The sequence below is a fragment of the Coturnix japonica genome, chromosome 10 (assembly GCF_054131305.1).
Source record: "Coturnix japonica strain WE chromosome 10, WE-NBRP24, whole genome shotgun sequence".
Taxonomy (NCBI): Eukaryota; Metazoa; Chordata; class Aves; order Galliformes; family Phasianidae; genus Coturnix; species Coturnix japonica.
The window spans coordinates 4,170,893-4,187,149 of NC_140672.1; the positions used below are offsets into that span (position 1 = coordinate 4,170,893).

The following is a 16,257-nucleotide window of genomic DNA, read 5'->3' on the forward strand; positions in this document are numbered from 1 at the left end:
TAAAACGATATGCTCGCTCTCTGCCCTTCCCCCTCTCCTGGACTGTTCCGACTGGGTCACATGGCAAACTCCTTCCTTTTCTTTTTCTTTCCATCACTCCTTTGCTTCTCCTTTTTTCTTTTTCTTGGGGCCTGTGCCCCCTGTCATGGACTGATCCAGGGATAACCCCGTGATATATATCGACCCAAACAATTTGAATGCAAATATCCTGATACTACTGCGATTTAATTCCAGCTTGAGTAGATCTACTCTTCTCAGTTACCCCCAGCGCCTTTAGCAAAGCTAGAATAATTCCTGATGACAGACCACATGCTCTGTGGTAGAAATGGTAGAATAATAAGTTTCACTTCATTTTCTCTCTCTAGCTAAGGCCTTTGGAAGTTATTCTTTCTGAATCAACTTTATGTTGGGAGAGTTTACTGTTAAGACAAGTTTGCAAAGTTATTCATCAAAAGAACATCAAAACATCACAGCAACAACCTTTGAGACACCACAATGCAAAACATTTATAGATGTGCTGAACACCAAACAGCATAAAAATAACACATCAAAAGTGATTCATCTTAAATTTCTACTTATTTTTCTCTTTGAAGTCCTAAATAGCATACAGCCTTTTCTAACAAGCTCATTTAATAAGTGGTTAACATTTTATTACCTCAACAATTTTATTATTTTCTATTATGATGATTCCATGTGTAAAGAACTACTGTAGTAGTTCTCAAATCAAGTACAATCAAAATACTCTTATCATGTAGCTGAGGCTGCTCTCTCTGCAGTGCAGTAACTCAGACCTGTGAGAATCCATGTAATTATACACTCCCATGGCTAAGAGTATATATAGGTTGTTAGAAACTTTATAACCTGAGTCTGTCTGAAAAAACATTAAGACATCTACCAACTAACATGAAAAGTATCTGTATTATGTGTACTTTTCCTCTGTCCTACACAGAATCTTGTTAAGAGCTCTACACCTGCTGGAATGCAGCTTTCCCATAAACACTGAAGCAGAACTAAGAAGAATGTTCAGTCATACCTCGAATATTCTTGTGGATATGGGGAAGAGTACCAGGTCTGAATTTCATACTTGCCAAATTCGATGACGGAGGGGCACCGAACTTGTGGATCAGGAGGTCCAGTCACCCCTACTTTCTATGCAAGAAGGAAAATCACAAAAACTTTTATTTTTCCAAGTGAAAGATTTCTAAGCTAAAATAAATTACAATGCTCACATAGCTTCAATGCAAACTGACTAATCTGAACTCCATACTCCACAGCATAATTTTTCCTCTTTTAAGAGTAAGGTACTTTCCACTGAACACTGGAAAACTATCTTTACCTGCAGTGCTTGCTCCTGAATATCTCTAAATAACTCCATATCTTTTTCAGTTAAGACATCCTGGCTTCCAAAAAAACGCTCTTCATTTTCCTGCTTTCCATCCCAGCCATCCTGATTGTCTATAAAAAAAAGAAAAAAACTTGTCATTACCTATATTTACAAAGGAGCACATACTTTTTAGTGCAGCATGATGCAGCCTCTATCTGCGTTCAGACACTTTGTTGAGTTTTGTAATAACATTTTCTACTTAGATCTGGGAACAAAAGAAAAACCATTTCTGAATTTCAAACCAGGCGAGAAGGAATGTCAGATATTTAACCAAAGTTCATCACTTAGGTTTTCATGTTACAAATGCCATCATGGTACTAATGAGACCACTGTGGATAAATGGCTTACTGCTGCTCTTGTCTCTCACAAACAAGGATAACAATTATTTAAATGCTATATTTGCTACAACTAAAATCAGGATGCTTATCACCCAAGCAACACCCTCCCACAAAACAAAGTAAACCAACAAACCAAAACTAACAACCCCAGCAAACAGAATTAAAAAAACCAAGCAAAGTAGAACTATGTTCAAGGAAGGATGCTCTCCAGCAGGAAGACAAGCACTGCATGAAGCAAGCTCCTCTATGGGGTAGGAAAAGGTAAGAAATGTTTGCATGCAAGCCTGATCAGAAAAAAGTCTTTCTGAAACATGTTTTCATACTTCTACATTCTTTCTTCTTCGTTGCATTAGCTACACCCTATGTTATTCCTTTCAACCATAATATTATTTAGCAAATTAATTTAGGTTATAAGCCAGCTCCTTATCACCAAAAGGGCATTTTACCTGATAGTAATCATTCAGTCCCTAATCACATCTCGCCATCATAAAGTGGCAAAGGTCTCTTCTTCCCTTTTCCAGCTCCCACAGTGCACCAAAGATAGCTGCATTTGAGTAACTTTCCAGCCTCCAACAACTCTCATCATTTCAGCATCCTAGCCTTTGTGAACATTTTTCCTGGAGTACAAAATACCTGCACTGGCAGAGTGAAAAATCTTTACCTGTGGGCCACTCTGAAGTGCTAGATTTTCTGGTACCCTTTTTCCTTATCCTATACTGCTGAGAATAGTCTACCACTTCCCCTCGAGCTTTTCGTCCGTCAGGGGAGGGAGTGAAGAATTTAGTAAGGCCATCTATAAGCCCTTTGGTTTTCTTGTTAAACTTCAAGGTAGCACTGCCATCTCTGCAGTAGTCCAACACTTCTGTCTGCTCCAGGTATCCTCCTTCTGATGATGCTGACTGGCTGGACAGAGTTATCTTACGCTTCCTACCCCGACCAGGGCCAGTTCGAACTTTGCTGAAGGGTGCTTTTGATCTAAAGAAACAGAAAGGGAAACATATGGTAAGAGCTGGTAAAGTGGTTTGGTGTGGCTTACAGAGTGGATTAGTGTCTTCCCTACTTATTTATGTATCACACAGAAGTTAAACGTGAGCTAATTCTAAACACCTTGGTGCTGCACATTGAAAAGTTTGTCTAAGTATAAATAACAGATATTCACTGAATTTAATAAATGAGATTACAGGAGATGGTAGACAGAATGAATACACAAAGTTTCAATTAACATTTTTCAATTTATGTCTCTCTAAGCATCAGAAACAATGCAAAGCAAAGCGATTCTATCAGAAGAAGCAGACATTCAGAATAACAGATCTGACAAAACCAGCAAAATAAATGAATGACTAGAAGGAACAGTTTGTAACATAATGTAGAGCTATTACAAAGAATAATAATGAAAAAAATCAGGGCACAAATAAACTGTGAGATTACTTCATTCTTTCACAGAACCTTTCAGAAATTTTGTATTAAAGAAAAATGAAAAACTTTTCATTGTAAAAAAAAATAAATCTCACAGAAAGCAGACTTGACACTTCAGAAATGCTCACTGTCCTACAGAATCACACACCTCATTCCTCTTTATAGAGAAACTTACGTTGCATTTTGATTCTTTAACCTGTTTTTGGGACGTCCTATTGGATTAGCATAGCGTCGTTTTATCTGTGCTGCCTTCTTGTGTAAAAGTTTTCTTCCTTTCTTACGTGGCCGACATATTTGACATATCCACATACCTATAAAACACACAGTCACCACTACTGAATGCAAGGAACATCAACATTGAATAAAGATACAACTAAAGGCCCCAGGCTTTCCAAAAGAAAGGGTAAGAATAGGATCAAAGTCCTCTCCACAGATACGCATGTACGAAAAGTTAAGCATAAACCAGCAATCTAAATTCATATTTGGTTAATTCCCACTCCCTCAAATACTGTTTCAAAAATGTACAAGCCAACCTCTTTCTGATGTACAAAGCTATTCATTCAAATCAAAGCTGACCACTTTAATCTGCATGGATCAATTTTATTCTCTCAGTTTTTGAAGTCTTTGTTTTTCAAAATTCTTCACAGAAAATAATTTATAGGAAGCAGAAACAGACAGAGGAAAATCTCTGACCCTTCCCAAAGAAAACTTTTAGTTTTTAACACCTGAAAAGCAATAACGTAAAGAGCAAGTTAGAAGTAACTAAAAGAGAACAAAGCGTGTTGAAGCACTTTCTAGCCACTGATCTCTTCTTACACCACATTGAATTAAGCCTTTCATCACAAACTCCTCACCTTTTGGCATCCTGGTAAGAGGGGGATCACAGCACTCCATGTGAAAGCCACGGTCACATGAGTCACAAAATAGCATGTTATCCTGTTGAAGACAGATAAACTTAATCTCTTTTTGATGTGCATCAATCCCTCCATTAATTTGTCACCATCTGGGAGAATACACATGTATTTCTCACACTACTGACACTGTATTTGACAGGTGTCAGCCTATAAAACAGAAGCTGCAAATACTTAACTCCAGAATTGTTTTATGTTATATTTTAACAGAACATTCGCAAGGCTGATGTCATACTAAATCAGACCATACTCTACTGTACTCACAGCATTTTTGCCCTGATCTCGACAGGAACTGCAGGTTTTGCACTCAATACATTGCCATCGCAAGGCTTTGACTCGAACTGTCAGCTCTGGTGAGAACTTCAAACAAGAAGGATGACCTGTAGGAAATAGAGAACATGACACCAGTAAAACCACCCTACTGCTTCTAATGATCACAGATAGCACACAGAGCATTCACTTTGTTAATCACATATTTCCACGAAGAAATATGATTATTCAGATGTTCCTGTTTATAGATGCACCGACTCTTATCCACTTATACATAGCACCTAGAAAGTAAATGGCAGGGCCATGTTCAAAAGCACACCAAGATATTTTTTCATAACTTAATTAAGTTATGCTAGTCATCACTACTAGATTTTTTCCAGAAACTTCCAGGGAGTAAAGTAACTGCTTGTTAGGTTAACTTAAGTGTCAGTTCAACTAACCATATCATGTCACAGATGCATACTCCCAGTACACATGGATCAGTGTCAGTCACTACACTAAACTTTTCTACCACAGGTGACTGGGTTATTACCAGCAGCATTGTAAGTGGTCACCTACCGCTATTGCCACAGTCAGCACAAGAGATAAGCTCTTCAGGTTTCTTCTCCCGATTTTGCTCTTTTGTACCAAGGCAGAAACTGCAGATTGGAATTGGTTCAGCAACCGGCTACACGAGAAAAACAGACAACAAAATAATTCAGTATATCAAAGCAGCAAATTATATAATACACCAAATCATGTAGGCATTTACATCACGTGTAAATATTATGTACTGCACACTGTGCTGGTTCTCACCACACAGTAAATACTGCATCAACACTGTAACCCAAAGAAAAATTAGAATGCTAAAGAGAAATAATTCCAGCCTCAAAGGGAAAAGAGAACAGAATTCCAGGACTAGAGGAAACTTGGAAAGCAAGAGCAGCAAATTAATATGTAAGAGAAAGAAAATTACAGCATGTTGGTGTCTCAATTTGTCACCAAATGAAGGAGCTATGAGACAACACACGTATGATCCCAGAACACAGCAATCTTAGAAATTCCCTTCATGTATCCACAGCCACTGTCTCAGAAGTGTTTGTGATATATTAACTAAAATAAAATGTATCTCATGGAACAATAACTACTACAATACCATTAACATGTGTATGAAAAGTGAAAATAAAAGGACATTTTTGCGCAGGAGATTACACAAGTGTCTTATTTAGCACTCAAAAGCAGCACATGAAAAGGTTTGACCCCTCTGGAAAAGTTCAGGTCATTTAAACACTCCCTAAGAGAAAAAGATATTTAAGATAAGGAACAACACTTGCAAAATCATAGCTCGATATTAACCAGTCAGCAATACTTGTAAAATTCTTGTGCCATAGGACTGGCATTCTGTAACAGCTTCCTCAAAGAAGTAACAAGCACAGTAAACTGATTGGTTTAAATTAAAAATACTTGATCAACTAATGAGAGGGAAAGTATAGCCTTGCCTACAGTAACATTAACTGCTGGATTAGGAATTTCTTTCTAATCCAATTCTGCATTTTCCAAGAAAAATCTGTGAGTTACAGTTTTAATAGCAAAGATACAAGTAGAAATTTTGACTTGTGTGCGCATGCAAAATAAAAGCATTTGTTAGAATCGCATTTAAAACCATGGAACCATGAAAAACAGATTATGGCATGGTTCCAGGTACATACATTGCACAGCTGTATCATGTTATGGATTACAGAAACAGCTACATCCAGAATGGCTTCCTGCAGAAATCACCTTGTTCTATATTACTTCCCATTCACACAGAAACGGGGAGATTCAAGCTGTATCCCTACGATGTACAGATGCAGCATCTTTACAGGCTGAGATGTGCACCTGAAAACAGCCACTAGGTGGAAGCAACCAGAATAAATTCACACTCAGAACTAGGCCACGCAGCAAGGAACGACTGCTGGGGAATGAAAGCCTAACACCCCACATCCTGACTGCAAGTATTTATCCCAGCCTTTGGTAACTGTACATAGCTATGCAAAGCACACAGTCTTCAAGTAGGTGAGGAAAAACAGCATCTTCACTTGCACAGAAAGTCAGGAAAGGATTCTCCACCTATAGTCGCACCAGTAACATTGGCTAAAAATCACCTGTTTAGGGATCCTTTGTCATCTTTTAACACAGAAGTGTCTCAGTTACACTGCACTTGTATTTGCAAATTACTTAATAACATTAATCAGTGCCTAAGTTCATTTCTACTCACACTGTGCAAGTTTCTATCCAACACCACCTCTACAAACTTCATATAGCTACAGCAAACTTTAACAATAGCCAGAAGAAAACCTAATTTGTAGGAAAAGCTTATTCACAAATAAAGTTCATTCAAATGATCAAGTAGCCAAACCTTCCTGATGCTTCCAGACTGCCACTCCATGCTGCATCAAGGAGACTACTAGAACACTTCCACTAATTGTAATATAAAATACCTTGCTCTGGGATTACAAGAACAGCTCTACTATGCTGTGCAGACTTGCATACAAGCTATGAAGAATTTGCTGTGCTACCAGTTCACATCTGAATCATTTCAGTTTAGATAAAGTTTTCAAATGACGACACGTACTTTCCAGCTATGAGAGCGAGGCTGTTAGGAAATGCCTTAATAGCTTATTCCTTGCATTTAACAAGACTTACAAAGCAAACAGTTCGAGTTTGTGGGGAATTAGGCACTATTAGAAATCAAAATGTTTTAGAATAATTAAATTGAAATGATGTTGAACAGATACAGAATTGCTACTCCTCTAAAGCTTCTCAGTGAAGGGTGTTATGCTAAAGATGGGAGAGACCTCACTGCTGCTCTGTTTGTTCAGCAAAGAACATCCTGGCAAGTGAGAAACACAAGCACACAATAAGAATGAAAATAAGACTGGAAGCAGCCAGCTCAGTTTCGTACAGCCAATTTTTGGCAGACTTTCAACTCCTTCTGCTGTTTTTCTCACAAGAGCATCCATCTGCATGATGTCACCAGACTCAGTGAGGGAGGAAGCCAGAAAAAATGAGACTGACAGTGTCTTACAGGCTGCCAGCCTCTAAAAGCACATGTTGTTACTATACAAAGGATGTCTACAAACCAAACATGCTCTACACAAACCATATCCTCTCCCTTTAGGAGACTTCAAAAAAGTACCTAAGGGGGAGAAGAAACAAACAAACAAACAAACAAAATCAGTTTTGGCCAATCCATCTGCTCTTGTCTTCTTAATTCAGGAAAACCGAGTTAGGAAGCTACTCAAAACTGACAGATAAGCCTTCGTAGCAAACTCTGCAGCCCATGCTGTCAGTGCTAATTGTCAATAACCCGAACACACAACCTACTGCAAACATTCTAGTACCACAGACTCACTAGATACCAGGACTGTGTTTGCTCCATCATTACACATCTGCCTGTAGCTCTGTTGTTGGCATCACTTAGGTGCAAAGACAAAGCTAGAGTAAAAGAAACACACACTCACCCCTCACCCCCAGTTTTTGTTTTTACTTTGCTGTTTAAGTCATCCTGAATGTTTATCAGCTCTCCAGTGAGACAATCTACCATAATCAGTACTTACAGAACCACTGCCACTACTGTATCTTAGAATCCTAGCCAGAAGTTCCTATCTAGGAGCACTGACAGATGGCTTCTTAGAATTCATGCTAGGCCATAGGTTTTTGTTAGTCTCTGTCCTGGTTTTGGTTGGCATAAATTTTTTTCCCAGTAACTGGTATGGTGCTGCTTTGGGCTGGGTTTCAGATTACCAAAGCTCTTTTACAGATAATATTTTGTTGTTATTGTACATAATGACAAAAAAAAAAACCAACAAAAACACAAACAAAACAAAACAAAAAAAAACCAACAAAACAAAACAACCAACATAATTTGGGAAATAATATTAAAGTTATCTTTGTGCTGAAGAAAACATAAGTAAGCTGTAATAGCCTTTTGTATGTCTATTAAAACAACGTGTGTGTATGTCTGCCTGTGGAGATATTCTGTCTCTAACTCACTTAGCTGAGTCTCGCTTAGGGAAGCACGTTTAAATGGAAGGACAGCCTAAAACTGTTTTATTCTACCATCACTTTGACATAACACGAAATTGCTGGGAAAGCAGGGAAAGGGCAGAATGACAGCAGATTATTTTCTTTCTCCCCGCTGTTTTCTCCCTTGTTACATAACGCAGCTAACTCTGGAGTCAAGCTGTCATTTATTTAGCAATGTTCTCCATCATCCATCCATCCTGTCTGCCTGTGCTTTATGACTCTGCAGTAAATAAGATTCCTTTCATAGCCAAACTTCAGAGATGCATCTTTCCACATCCGTTAATAATCGCCAGAACAAAATGAACTATCAACAGGGATTCAGCCAACACAGTGGTCCAATCTCACGCTTTTTAGAAAGATACCCTACATTAACCTTCACCCGAAGGTGTGTCAGCACATGCCATTACCAATCCTTTCCCCTCAGCAGTACCCCACTGCCATCACTCCATCATAACACTTCTTGTCTCCCCACAGTCACAAGCCTTTGCTTAAGTTCACAATTTTCCACATTCTGCCCCCTCACCTCTTGATATCATCATGCTTCATTTCATCCTAAAGGCATTATTTCAGAGCATCCACTTAAAGTTGTTCATTATAGTAACATTTCTGACACGCTCACATTTGCTCTATTATTATGAGCTACTTCACCTGTTCATTAATCAAGCAAATCAAGTTCAAGGTAATGTTTTTTTTAGCACTTGGGTTTCCAGAGTTACAGAGTACAGATGGAGACCATCTGTTATCAACCACAATTATTTAGACAGAAAGAACTACAACCACTCTTCCAAGGAGCCAGCTGGAAGAGAGAGAATCCTAATCCTCCTCCAGCTGGTAGCCAAAGCTTGAAGAGCACCTGTGGAGAACACTGGTGAGCTCTCAAAATGGAATCACAATGCTCCAGTTGATGATACTTTTTGTACTCCACCCAGAACAGACCAATCCAAAAACAACTTCCTTACCAGTACCGGGAAAGCTCTTTGCTTTAAGATATGGAATGAACAGGTATTTACTCAAAACAGACATAATGTAAAAGCAACAACTGCATGCTTAATTCCTCCAAAACAACTATGAGGCCTTTTAAGCATACCAACTTTTCAAAAAGATACAAGAAGTTTGCCTTCACTAGGTAAGCACCACGATGTAATAAAGTGATTCAGACCTACTATTTGCTATAGGGAAAGCCTACAAGGTGCTGCATTTATAGTAACCCCTATACAGTTAACATCATGAAACTGAGAAACAGACATGCTGTAAGAACATATGAAATACCAACAAATACTTAAGTATTTGTTCTCCTTCAGCCAGAGGCACACTCCTCACTTTTTTGTTTTCCAGGGAGCACTTTCTGAATGTTTTTTTCGCTCCTGGCTGCACTGCAGGTGAATATTTTGGTATTTACATCTACCACATCCCTATCCAGTTTTAAATGGCATATAAGACTGTCTCACAGTGTATCTGGAAACTGCAGTTATTTGGAATCTAGCTTGTACTGTTCATTCCCTATAGATGTGGGAAGAAAAGCCACTAACACAACTGACTCAGTGCAGAATGTTCTTTACTCCATGCTCACCATCTCTTTGGCTAACCCAACACGAGAGGCCTGCCATCTATGCTTCCTCACATACAGGTATTCTGAAGAGGTGGTATTTGCCTGATACTGAGGCAAGCAGCAGCAACTCAGTCTTTTCTTTCCTTTATGTCTAGGTACTGCAACGATTTGCTATTCCCTCTCCTACCTTTCTTCCTTTGTGTGGATCTTACCAGTCTGTTACTTACCACACAATCAATGCCAAATTCAGTTACAGTCAGAAGAATTACTACAATACAGTGAAGTGCAATTCCCATTCTACCTCCTAAAGTAATGGAAACTGAAAGAAAAAAGTGTTTCTTCCTTAAAGTGAAGTTCACTCAAAGACAATTATTATTTTTTTTAATCAGACACTGTCACTAACAGATAAGGCAGTTTCTGCACTGAACTACCATCAACGATACCACTGAACTACCCATCAACGGGCTTTGCTCTATTTGCTTGTTTTCATCCAAGTGGTGTCTTTAGGCTAGAGATATCCAACCTTTACTGCCATCAGAACACCGCTGCTACCTGATGAACCATGATAACTTGTAGTAATTTGCGCCCTCAGTACTGTGATGTGGTATTTACATAAGTTGAGGAAGAAAGATGGTGGAAAAAGAAGTAAATAATATTTACGAAACAAACTTCTACGGTACCGTTTCATATTGATTTTATTTAAGAAGTTTATGTGTCAACTTTCACACAGGCAAATATACATAACTGAATATTTACTTTTAGGTACCTAAACCAAGTGATGCTTTTGTCAAACACAGACAGGTAAGCACTTCCTAAATGAAACAATGAACTACTACACCCTTAAGAATCCTAAATCTGGACACAAATACATAAAGGGTTCTCAAGAGGATGCTAAAGACCAAACAGTAAAAGGATAAAAGAAGATAAGAGTGATTATGAAAAACGTCAGTAGAATTTAGCGGTTCTGGGAGACCAAGGGTTTGTTCATCTTACTGCCAAAACCATGTCAAGATCTGAACTAAACAAACGTGGCAGTGATATTTCTGGAAAAGCTGTGCTGAATAATTCCCTTAACGAAAACAAAACAACCTCACCACTCTCAAGTACCCAGCAAGAAAACTACTACACCTCAGCATGCATTTGCTCACACCTAACTGGTTGAGATGCAGTAAGACAGTAGAAGGGAGGAAGATTATCACATCTGCATACAGAAAAAAATATGTGTTAAAAATCCTGTAGAACAGGAATGATCTTTTGGCTTCCACTGACATGCCAGCTAATGCTGACAGAATTTACATACATGTTTTCATATCATATCTTTAAAATTACTCAAGAAACTAGTATGAAACTCAGTATGAATTACGCAGCATGGAGATAATGCAAGAGTAGAAATGTGGAGTCTTAATATTAAATTAAAAAAAAAAGTCAGAATTGAATAAAGAAACTCTCTGCAATATTTCTACTGTAGCTAATGTTTAAAAGCTTACAGTAAGACCTTCTAAACCTAATAATCATCCATGCTGTCTTCAAGCTCCTCAGACTTGAACAGGTCAAGAAGAAATAAGTAGAATATATTACAGCCTAAACACAAACAAACCTCAAAAAGATTCAGTATTTACAGTAGCCCATACTATCAATGGCCAAGCTGATCTATACTGCTCTGTGACAAAAACAGGAAACACTTCATCTGAAAGAGTATCAAACTGGTCGTGGGTTTTGACAGATGACTGATTAGGCTGTGAAACACACACAGCCAATAGTAATATGTATAGCTAGTATATCCCACCCTCAGTCCAGCTCCCACATCTATCAGGCTTGTTTATCATCAGTTTTCTTTGCTGATTTCATTTCAGACAGAGTTGGAGAAGTACATAGGAAACATATCTAGATGGAGAACTTGAAAAAGCTATTAGAATTTTCAGCATATTATTACATTCTACCAGCCTACAACACAGCTCTATTAACTACTCCGTCCATAACAAAATACCCACAATGAAAATTTCAGACAATCTTTACTGGTATCAAAGCAGCTGTACAGATTTGTTAGGAAGAACATTCCTACAGTAGTGTTAAATCTTCAAATCCTAAGAGACCATAAATACGACCTCTCCCTGCTGAGTGAAACTTATTAGGAAAACTGTGAGCAGAACACTCAAAAAACCTCATCACTGAAGAGGTCAGCAACAACAAAAAAACCCCATCAAATATATATATATATTATGGATAGAAAAAGTTATTTTTAAGTTGTAAAACTCCTGGAGACTCCTGAATAAATATTAGTAGCAAAAGGATGTTGAATAAACAAAGACTTCAATCTTACTCTGCTTCCACAGCAGCATGAAAATTATAGGAAAGATACTGACTGGGTATCAGTTTCAATCCAACAACTCGATCTTGAGGTTGGAGAGGAGTCAAAGACCTTAGGGACACAGAAGGATGCAAGAAAAGGGAAAAAGGAAACATGAAAATAGGAGAAAACAACAGAGAAGTGCTTTGGTTTATATAATGAGCTACATTCAAGGAAAGGTAGAAGGCACACAAAAGAGTAGCAGCTCATGATTGCTCATTACAGCACTTCCTTTGCTCTCCACATCCTCTGATTTCACTCCTCCTTTCAATTGCTATAACCCATGTACCTGCTCTTCAGACTTAACAACAAAGCTGCACGAGGACAAAAACTGAATTCTTCACTGTAAATGCTTGTCATGGTTTAATAATGCTTAAAGCCTCTATGACAATATCTGGCACCAACGGCACATGGGTACTTCGCAGTGTTAGCTGTATTCAGATAAGCTTTTAAAGCGCCAGTCAAATTAAAACACAAAAATAAGATAATCTCAAGTCGGCTTTACAAATCTACCCTACCTTATAGCAACGTAAAGTGAGGAGACAAGCGAGCCTGTTTTGCTATTGTAACCATGTGGAAAGGCTGTCATGTTTCTACACAGCAGTACTGAGCACATAAGAGCTAATTTCCCCACAGTACTTCATTTGCAGTTTCCAGGTCCAATGTACAAATTATCACCTATTCAAGTTTCTCTGGTCATGCTCAGAAATTCCAACAGAGGATCCTTAAAGTACATTTGCTGTTCCTATTTTACCAAAAGCAAGTTAAACAAACTGACCTCAAACTGTGACCGTACAGTGACACATATAGTGACACATTTCACCAACTGCACAAAAATGCCCAGTAAATTGGGTCTTACCTTATCCTTTTCATGGGGAAGGAGACACACTGGAGGCAGACAGGAAAGAGACTCAAAACTCTCCTTCCCGTCAGCATTAGTGGTTGCTTTAGTGTTGAGTTGGTACAGAGGTCCATCTTTAAGGAGCCTGCCATGGCCAACTGCACGTTTGACAGCTAATCGTAGTTGCTGGTGAAAAATGGAGGCAGCACTACCTCCAAATAACGCAGACACATCTTTCTGACCTTTCAGAAAACGCTCAATGTTCTTCAATGATGAGCCACTAGACTCACCCAAGCCCTCAATCGCCCGTTTGATAAGTTTATTCCAGTCCACATTTGGTTTACCATCCAACTTTCCATGGTTCCGAGGCTTCGGAAGTGCTATTCTCCCAGGGTTATCAGGATCCTTGTAGGAGTTGAGACCCTTGTTGGAGACTTTTAAAATAGTTCCATCTTTAACGCTCAACTCTAACTGTTCCAGAACAGTTTTGCGATCCAATCCATGTGATGAAGACACTGCATTGCATATCCTTTCTTCTGAAGGACGCTGTTTTTGCTTCTTTACCTTTTTGATTGCCTCCAAAATCCACTCCGTATACAGGGGGTTGGCGAGCTTTACCATGGTGAAGACTTCTGTATATCCATAGAGTCGTTATCCTTTATCCTGATGCTGAACAAGTTTCACACAATGGGAAAACAGATTCTCGGATGATGGGAAACAGCTAACCATAGCATACACGTTTTCTGTTCTGAATTACTTCTCCTTTCTCAAACATTAAGTGTTGTCACACTGGGGAGAAGAAAGCAAAACAATTAGAAATTTCCTAATTCTCTCCAATAAATCCAGTAACAGCTTCTCAAATTTTTTCCACAGAGATATAAAGATTTCAGTGCATCTCACCTCAGCTTCTGGTCTGCACGCTCACAATTAGAAGAACTGTAACGTTACACCTGGAAGAGAAAGAGATATTTGAAATTAACAATTAAAAAAATAACAGCCAACATTAATTCATTGCACACACAGAGCAAAGTTTCAATCTTGCTACAGTTGTTACAAAGAAGTAACAATAAGGTTCTATCTTCACTGCTGAGAAACAGTGGTTTAATATTGGAAAAATTAATTCTATACAACCTTGAAAATGGAAAAAAATGAAGTGTGCTCTTCTTGTTTTGATCTATAAAGTTGGCATAAATTCTACTCCAACTTTTATATCGATGCTGAGCACAACGTACACCAACATTAAAAATATATATATGTCGAGGATCTACTAGCAAAAAAACCCACACCCAAACAATAACAACCCAAACCAGCAGCTCTTTTCATTTCTGCACGCAGAAGACGCTGCCTGAAATTTGAACAGAAAACAGTAGGAATAATCAAGAGTCCTGAGCAAACAGCGAGGAACTCTCAGAACTCTTCCAGGAGCATAAATCATAGCCCTGACTCCCCTCCTGCTAAGAAAAGCTGAGACAGTTGTTCCATCGGTAAAGAAAGTGAAGAAACACAGCTTGAGATTGTAATTAAATGTTCTACTTCTACAGACCGTAGAAGAGACAACAGTAAAATCCTTGACAGATGAAGCACACTTGAGGACAAAGTAACAAGTGATCATATACAAATGAAAAAGGAGTGTTTATGTCACTGCAAATTAAAGATGCAGATGTAAGGGTAGGAGGTTCTACTTCATAGTCTTTAGTTCTCTTCAACAAAGACTTTTCCTTAGTGTGGTAAAAGTACACAAACCCTGAAGAATTCACGATCTATTTATTCAAATGGATAACATTTTTCTGCAAGGTAGTTTTCATTCATAAGCACAGTTCTCTTCCATTTTGGTTTCCAGCAAGTATTCAGGAAGTTATCAATGCACCGAACGTATTTACATACAGACATCAAACTCCACAGCTCCAGGCAGCCCGTACCAGAAGGACTCAAAACTACCGTTCAGCACTAACGTCCATGCCTGGAGTTTTAGGTTTTTTTCCTCCATCCAGCAGCACCCACGGCAGGCACAGCTCCGGGCCCGGCTCGTTACGTAACCGCCCGGTCACACCGGGGCGACGCCAGGACTGTCCCGACGCCGCTCGCTCAGTGCGCGGAGCACGGCCCTGCACCTGCTACAGCTCAAGCCCATCCCTCTCTCCCGGCCGGGCCCCGAGCACGGCGCCCCGCCTCAGCACAGAGAGTCGCACCGGGGAATCGGCAGACGCGTGCCCGGGCCGCAGCGGCCGCAGCAGCCAGGCGCCGCGCCGCTCCCCACCCCCCCGCGGCCGGGCAACGCACCCGGCGCCTGCACCGCTCCGGCCGGGCCCGCGCGCGCCTCATCCGCGCTCCTCGGAGTCGGAGCTGGAGCGCAGCCCGACCGCGAGCCCCGCAGCCCGACCGACCGCCCGCCTCATCCGCCGCCGTCCGAGCTGAGCGGCCGGCGGGGCCCAGGGCGGCGAGCAGCCGGGTCCGGGCCTGGCGCAGAGCGGCGGCGGGGCCGGAACAGGCCGCGAGCCCGGGGAGCCCGGCGGGCCTAACCCTTCCTCGGGCCGCGGGGCCCGCCGGACGCCCGTCCCCGTGTTACCCAGCACCGGGCGACGGAGACGGGAAGATCCCGCCAGCGCTACTCACCGAAGACTGAGAGAGACGGGAACCGAGAAGCAAAGGCCGAACGGCGGCGAAGCCCGAAACTGACACGGCGGCCATCTTGGGTCCGGAGCTCTGCGACGGGGGGAGGGGGCGCAGCAGCGGAACAGCCCGCGGCGGGCGGGGGCGCCGCCCGGGAACAGCGCAGCGGGCAGGAGCGTCGGCCGCGGCCTGGAGGGGCTGCGGGAACGGGAGGCGGGGCGGGGCGAGGGCGGCCCGGGGAGAGGCACGGAGCGGGATGGGGGGGATGGATTGCGGGATGGGATGGGATGGGATGGGATGCGGGATGGGATGGGATGGGATGGATTGCGGGATGGGATGGGATGTGGGATGGGATGGGATGGATTGCGGGATGGGATGGGATGCGGGATGGGCTGCTCGGAAGCGGCGCTGCGGCGGGAGAGCTGCGCGTAGCGGGGCCGTGGGGCTGTCGGTGCCGAGGGGCTGTCAGTGCCGTGGGGCTGTCGGCGCCGTGGGGCTGTAGATGCCGAGGGGCTGTCGGTGCCGTGGGGCTGTCGGTGCCGTG

At 41.2% G+C, this 16,257-nt stretch overlaps 1 protein-coding gene across 1 annotated transcript in view; it reads right to left on the minus strand.

Annotated features, from left to right (window-relative positions):
- Positions 1 to 15,813, minus strand: part of KAT6A (lysine acetyltransferase 6A) — a 28,606-nt gene extending 12,793 nt beyond the window's left edge. The window contains exons 1-10 of the mRNA XM_015883103.2: positions 15,717 to 15,813; positions 14,004 to 14,053; positions 13,122 to 13,892; positions 4,878 to 4,986; positions 4,314 to 4,429; positions 3,993 to 4,074; positions 3,314 to 3,449; positions 2,384 to 2,697; positions 1,337 to 1,455; positions 1,034 to 1,149 (exon numbers count right to left, since the gene is read on the minus strand). Coding sequence (XP_015738589.2) covers positions 1,034 to 1,149; positions 1,337 to 1,455; positions 2,384 to 2,697; positions 3,314 to 3,449; positions 3,993 to 4,074; positions 4,314 to 4,429; positions 4,878 to 4,986; positions 13,122 to 13,724 — 1,595 coding nt within the window. The 5' untranslated portion in view covers positions 13,725 to 13,892; positions 14,004 to 14,053; positions 15,717 to 15,813. The remainder of the gene's footprint in view (positions 1 to 1,033; positions 1,150 to 1,336; positions 1,456 to 2,383; positions 2,698 to 3,313; positions 3,450 to 3,992; positions 4,075 to 4,313; positions 4,430 to 4,877; positions 4,987 to 13,121; positions 13,893 to 14,003; positions 14,054 to 15,716) is intronic.
- Positions 15,814 to 16,257: the final 444 nt, after the last annotated feature.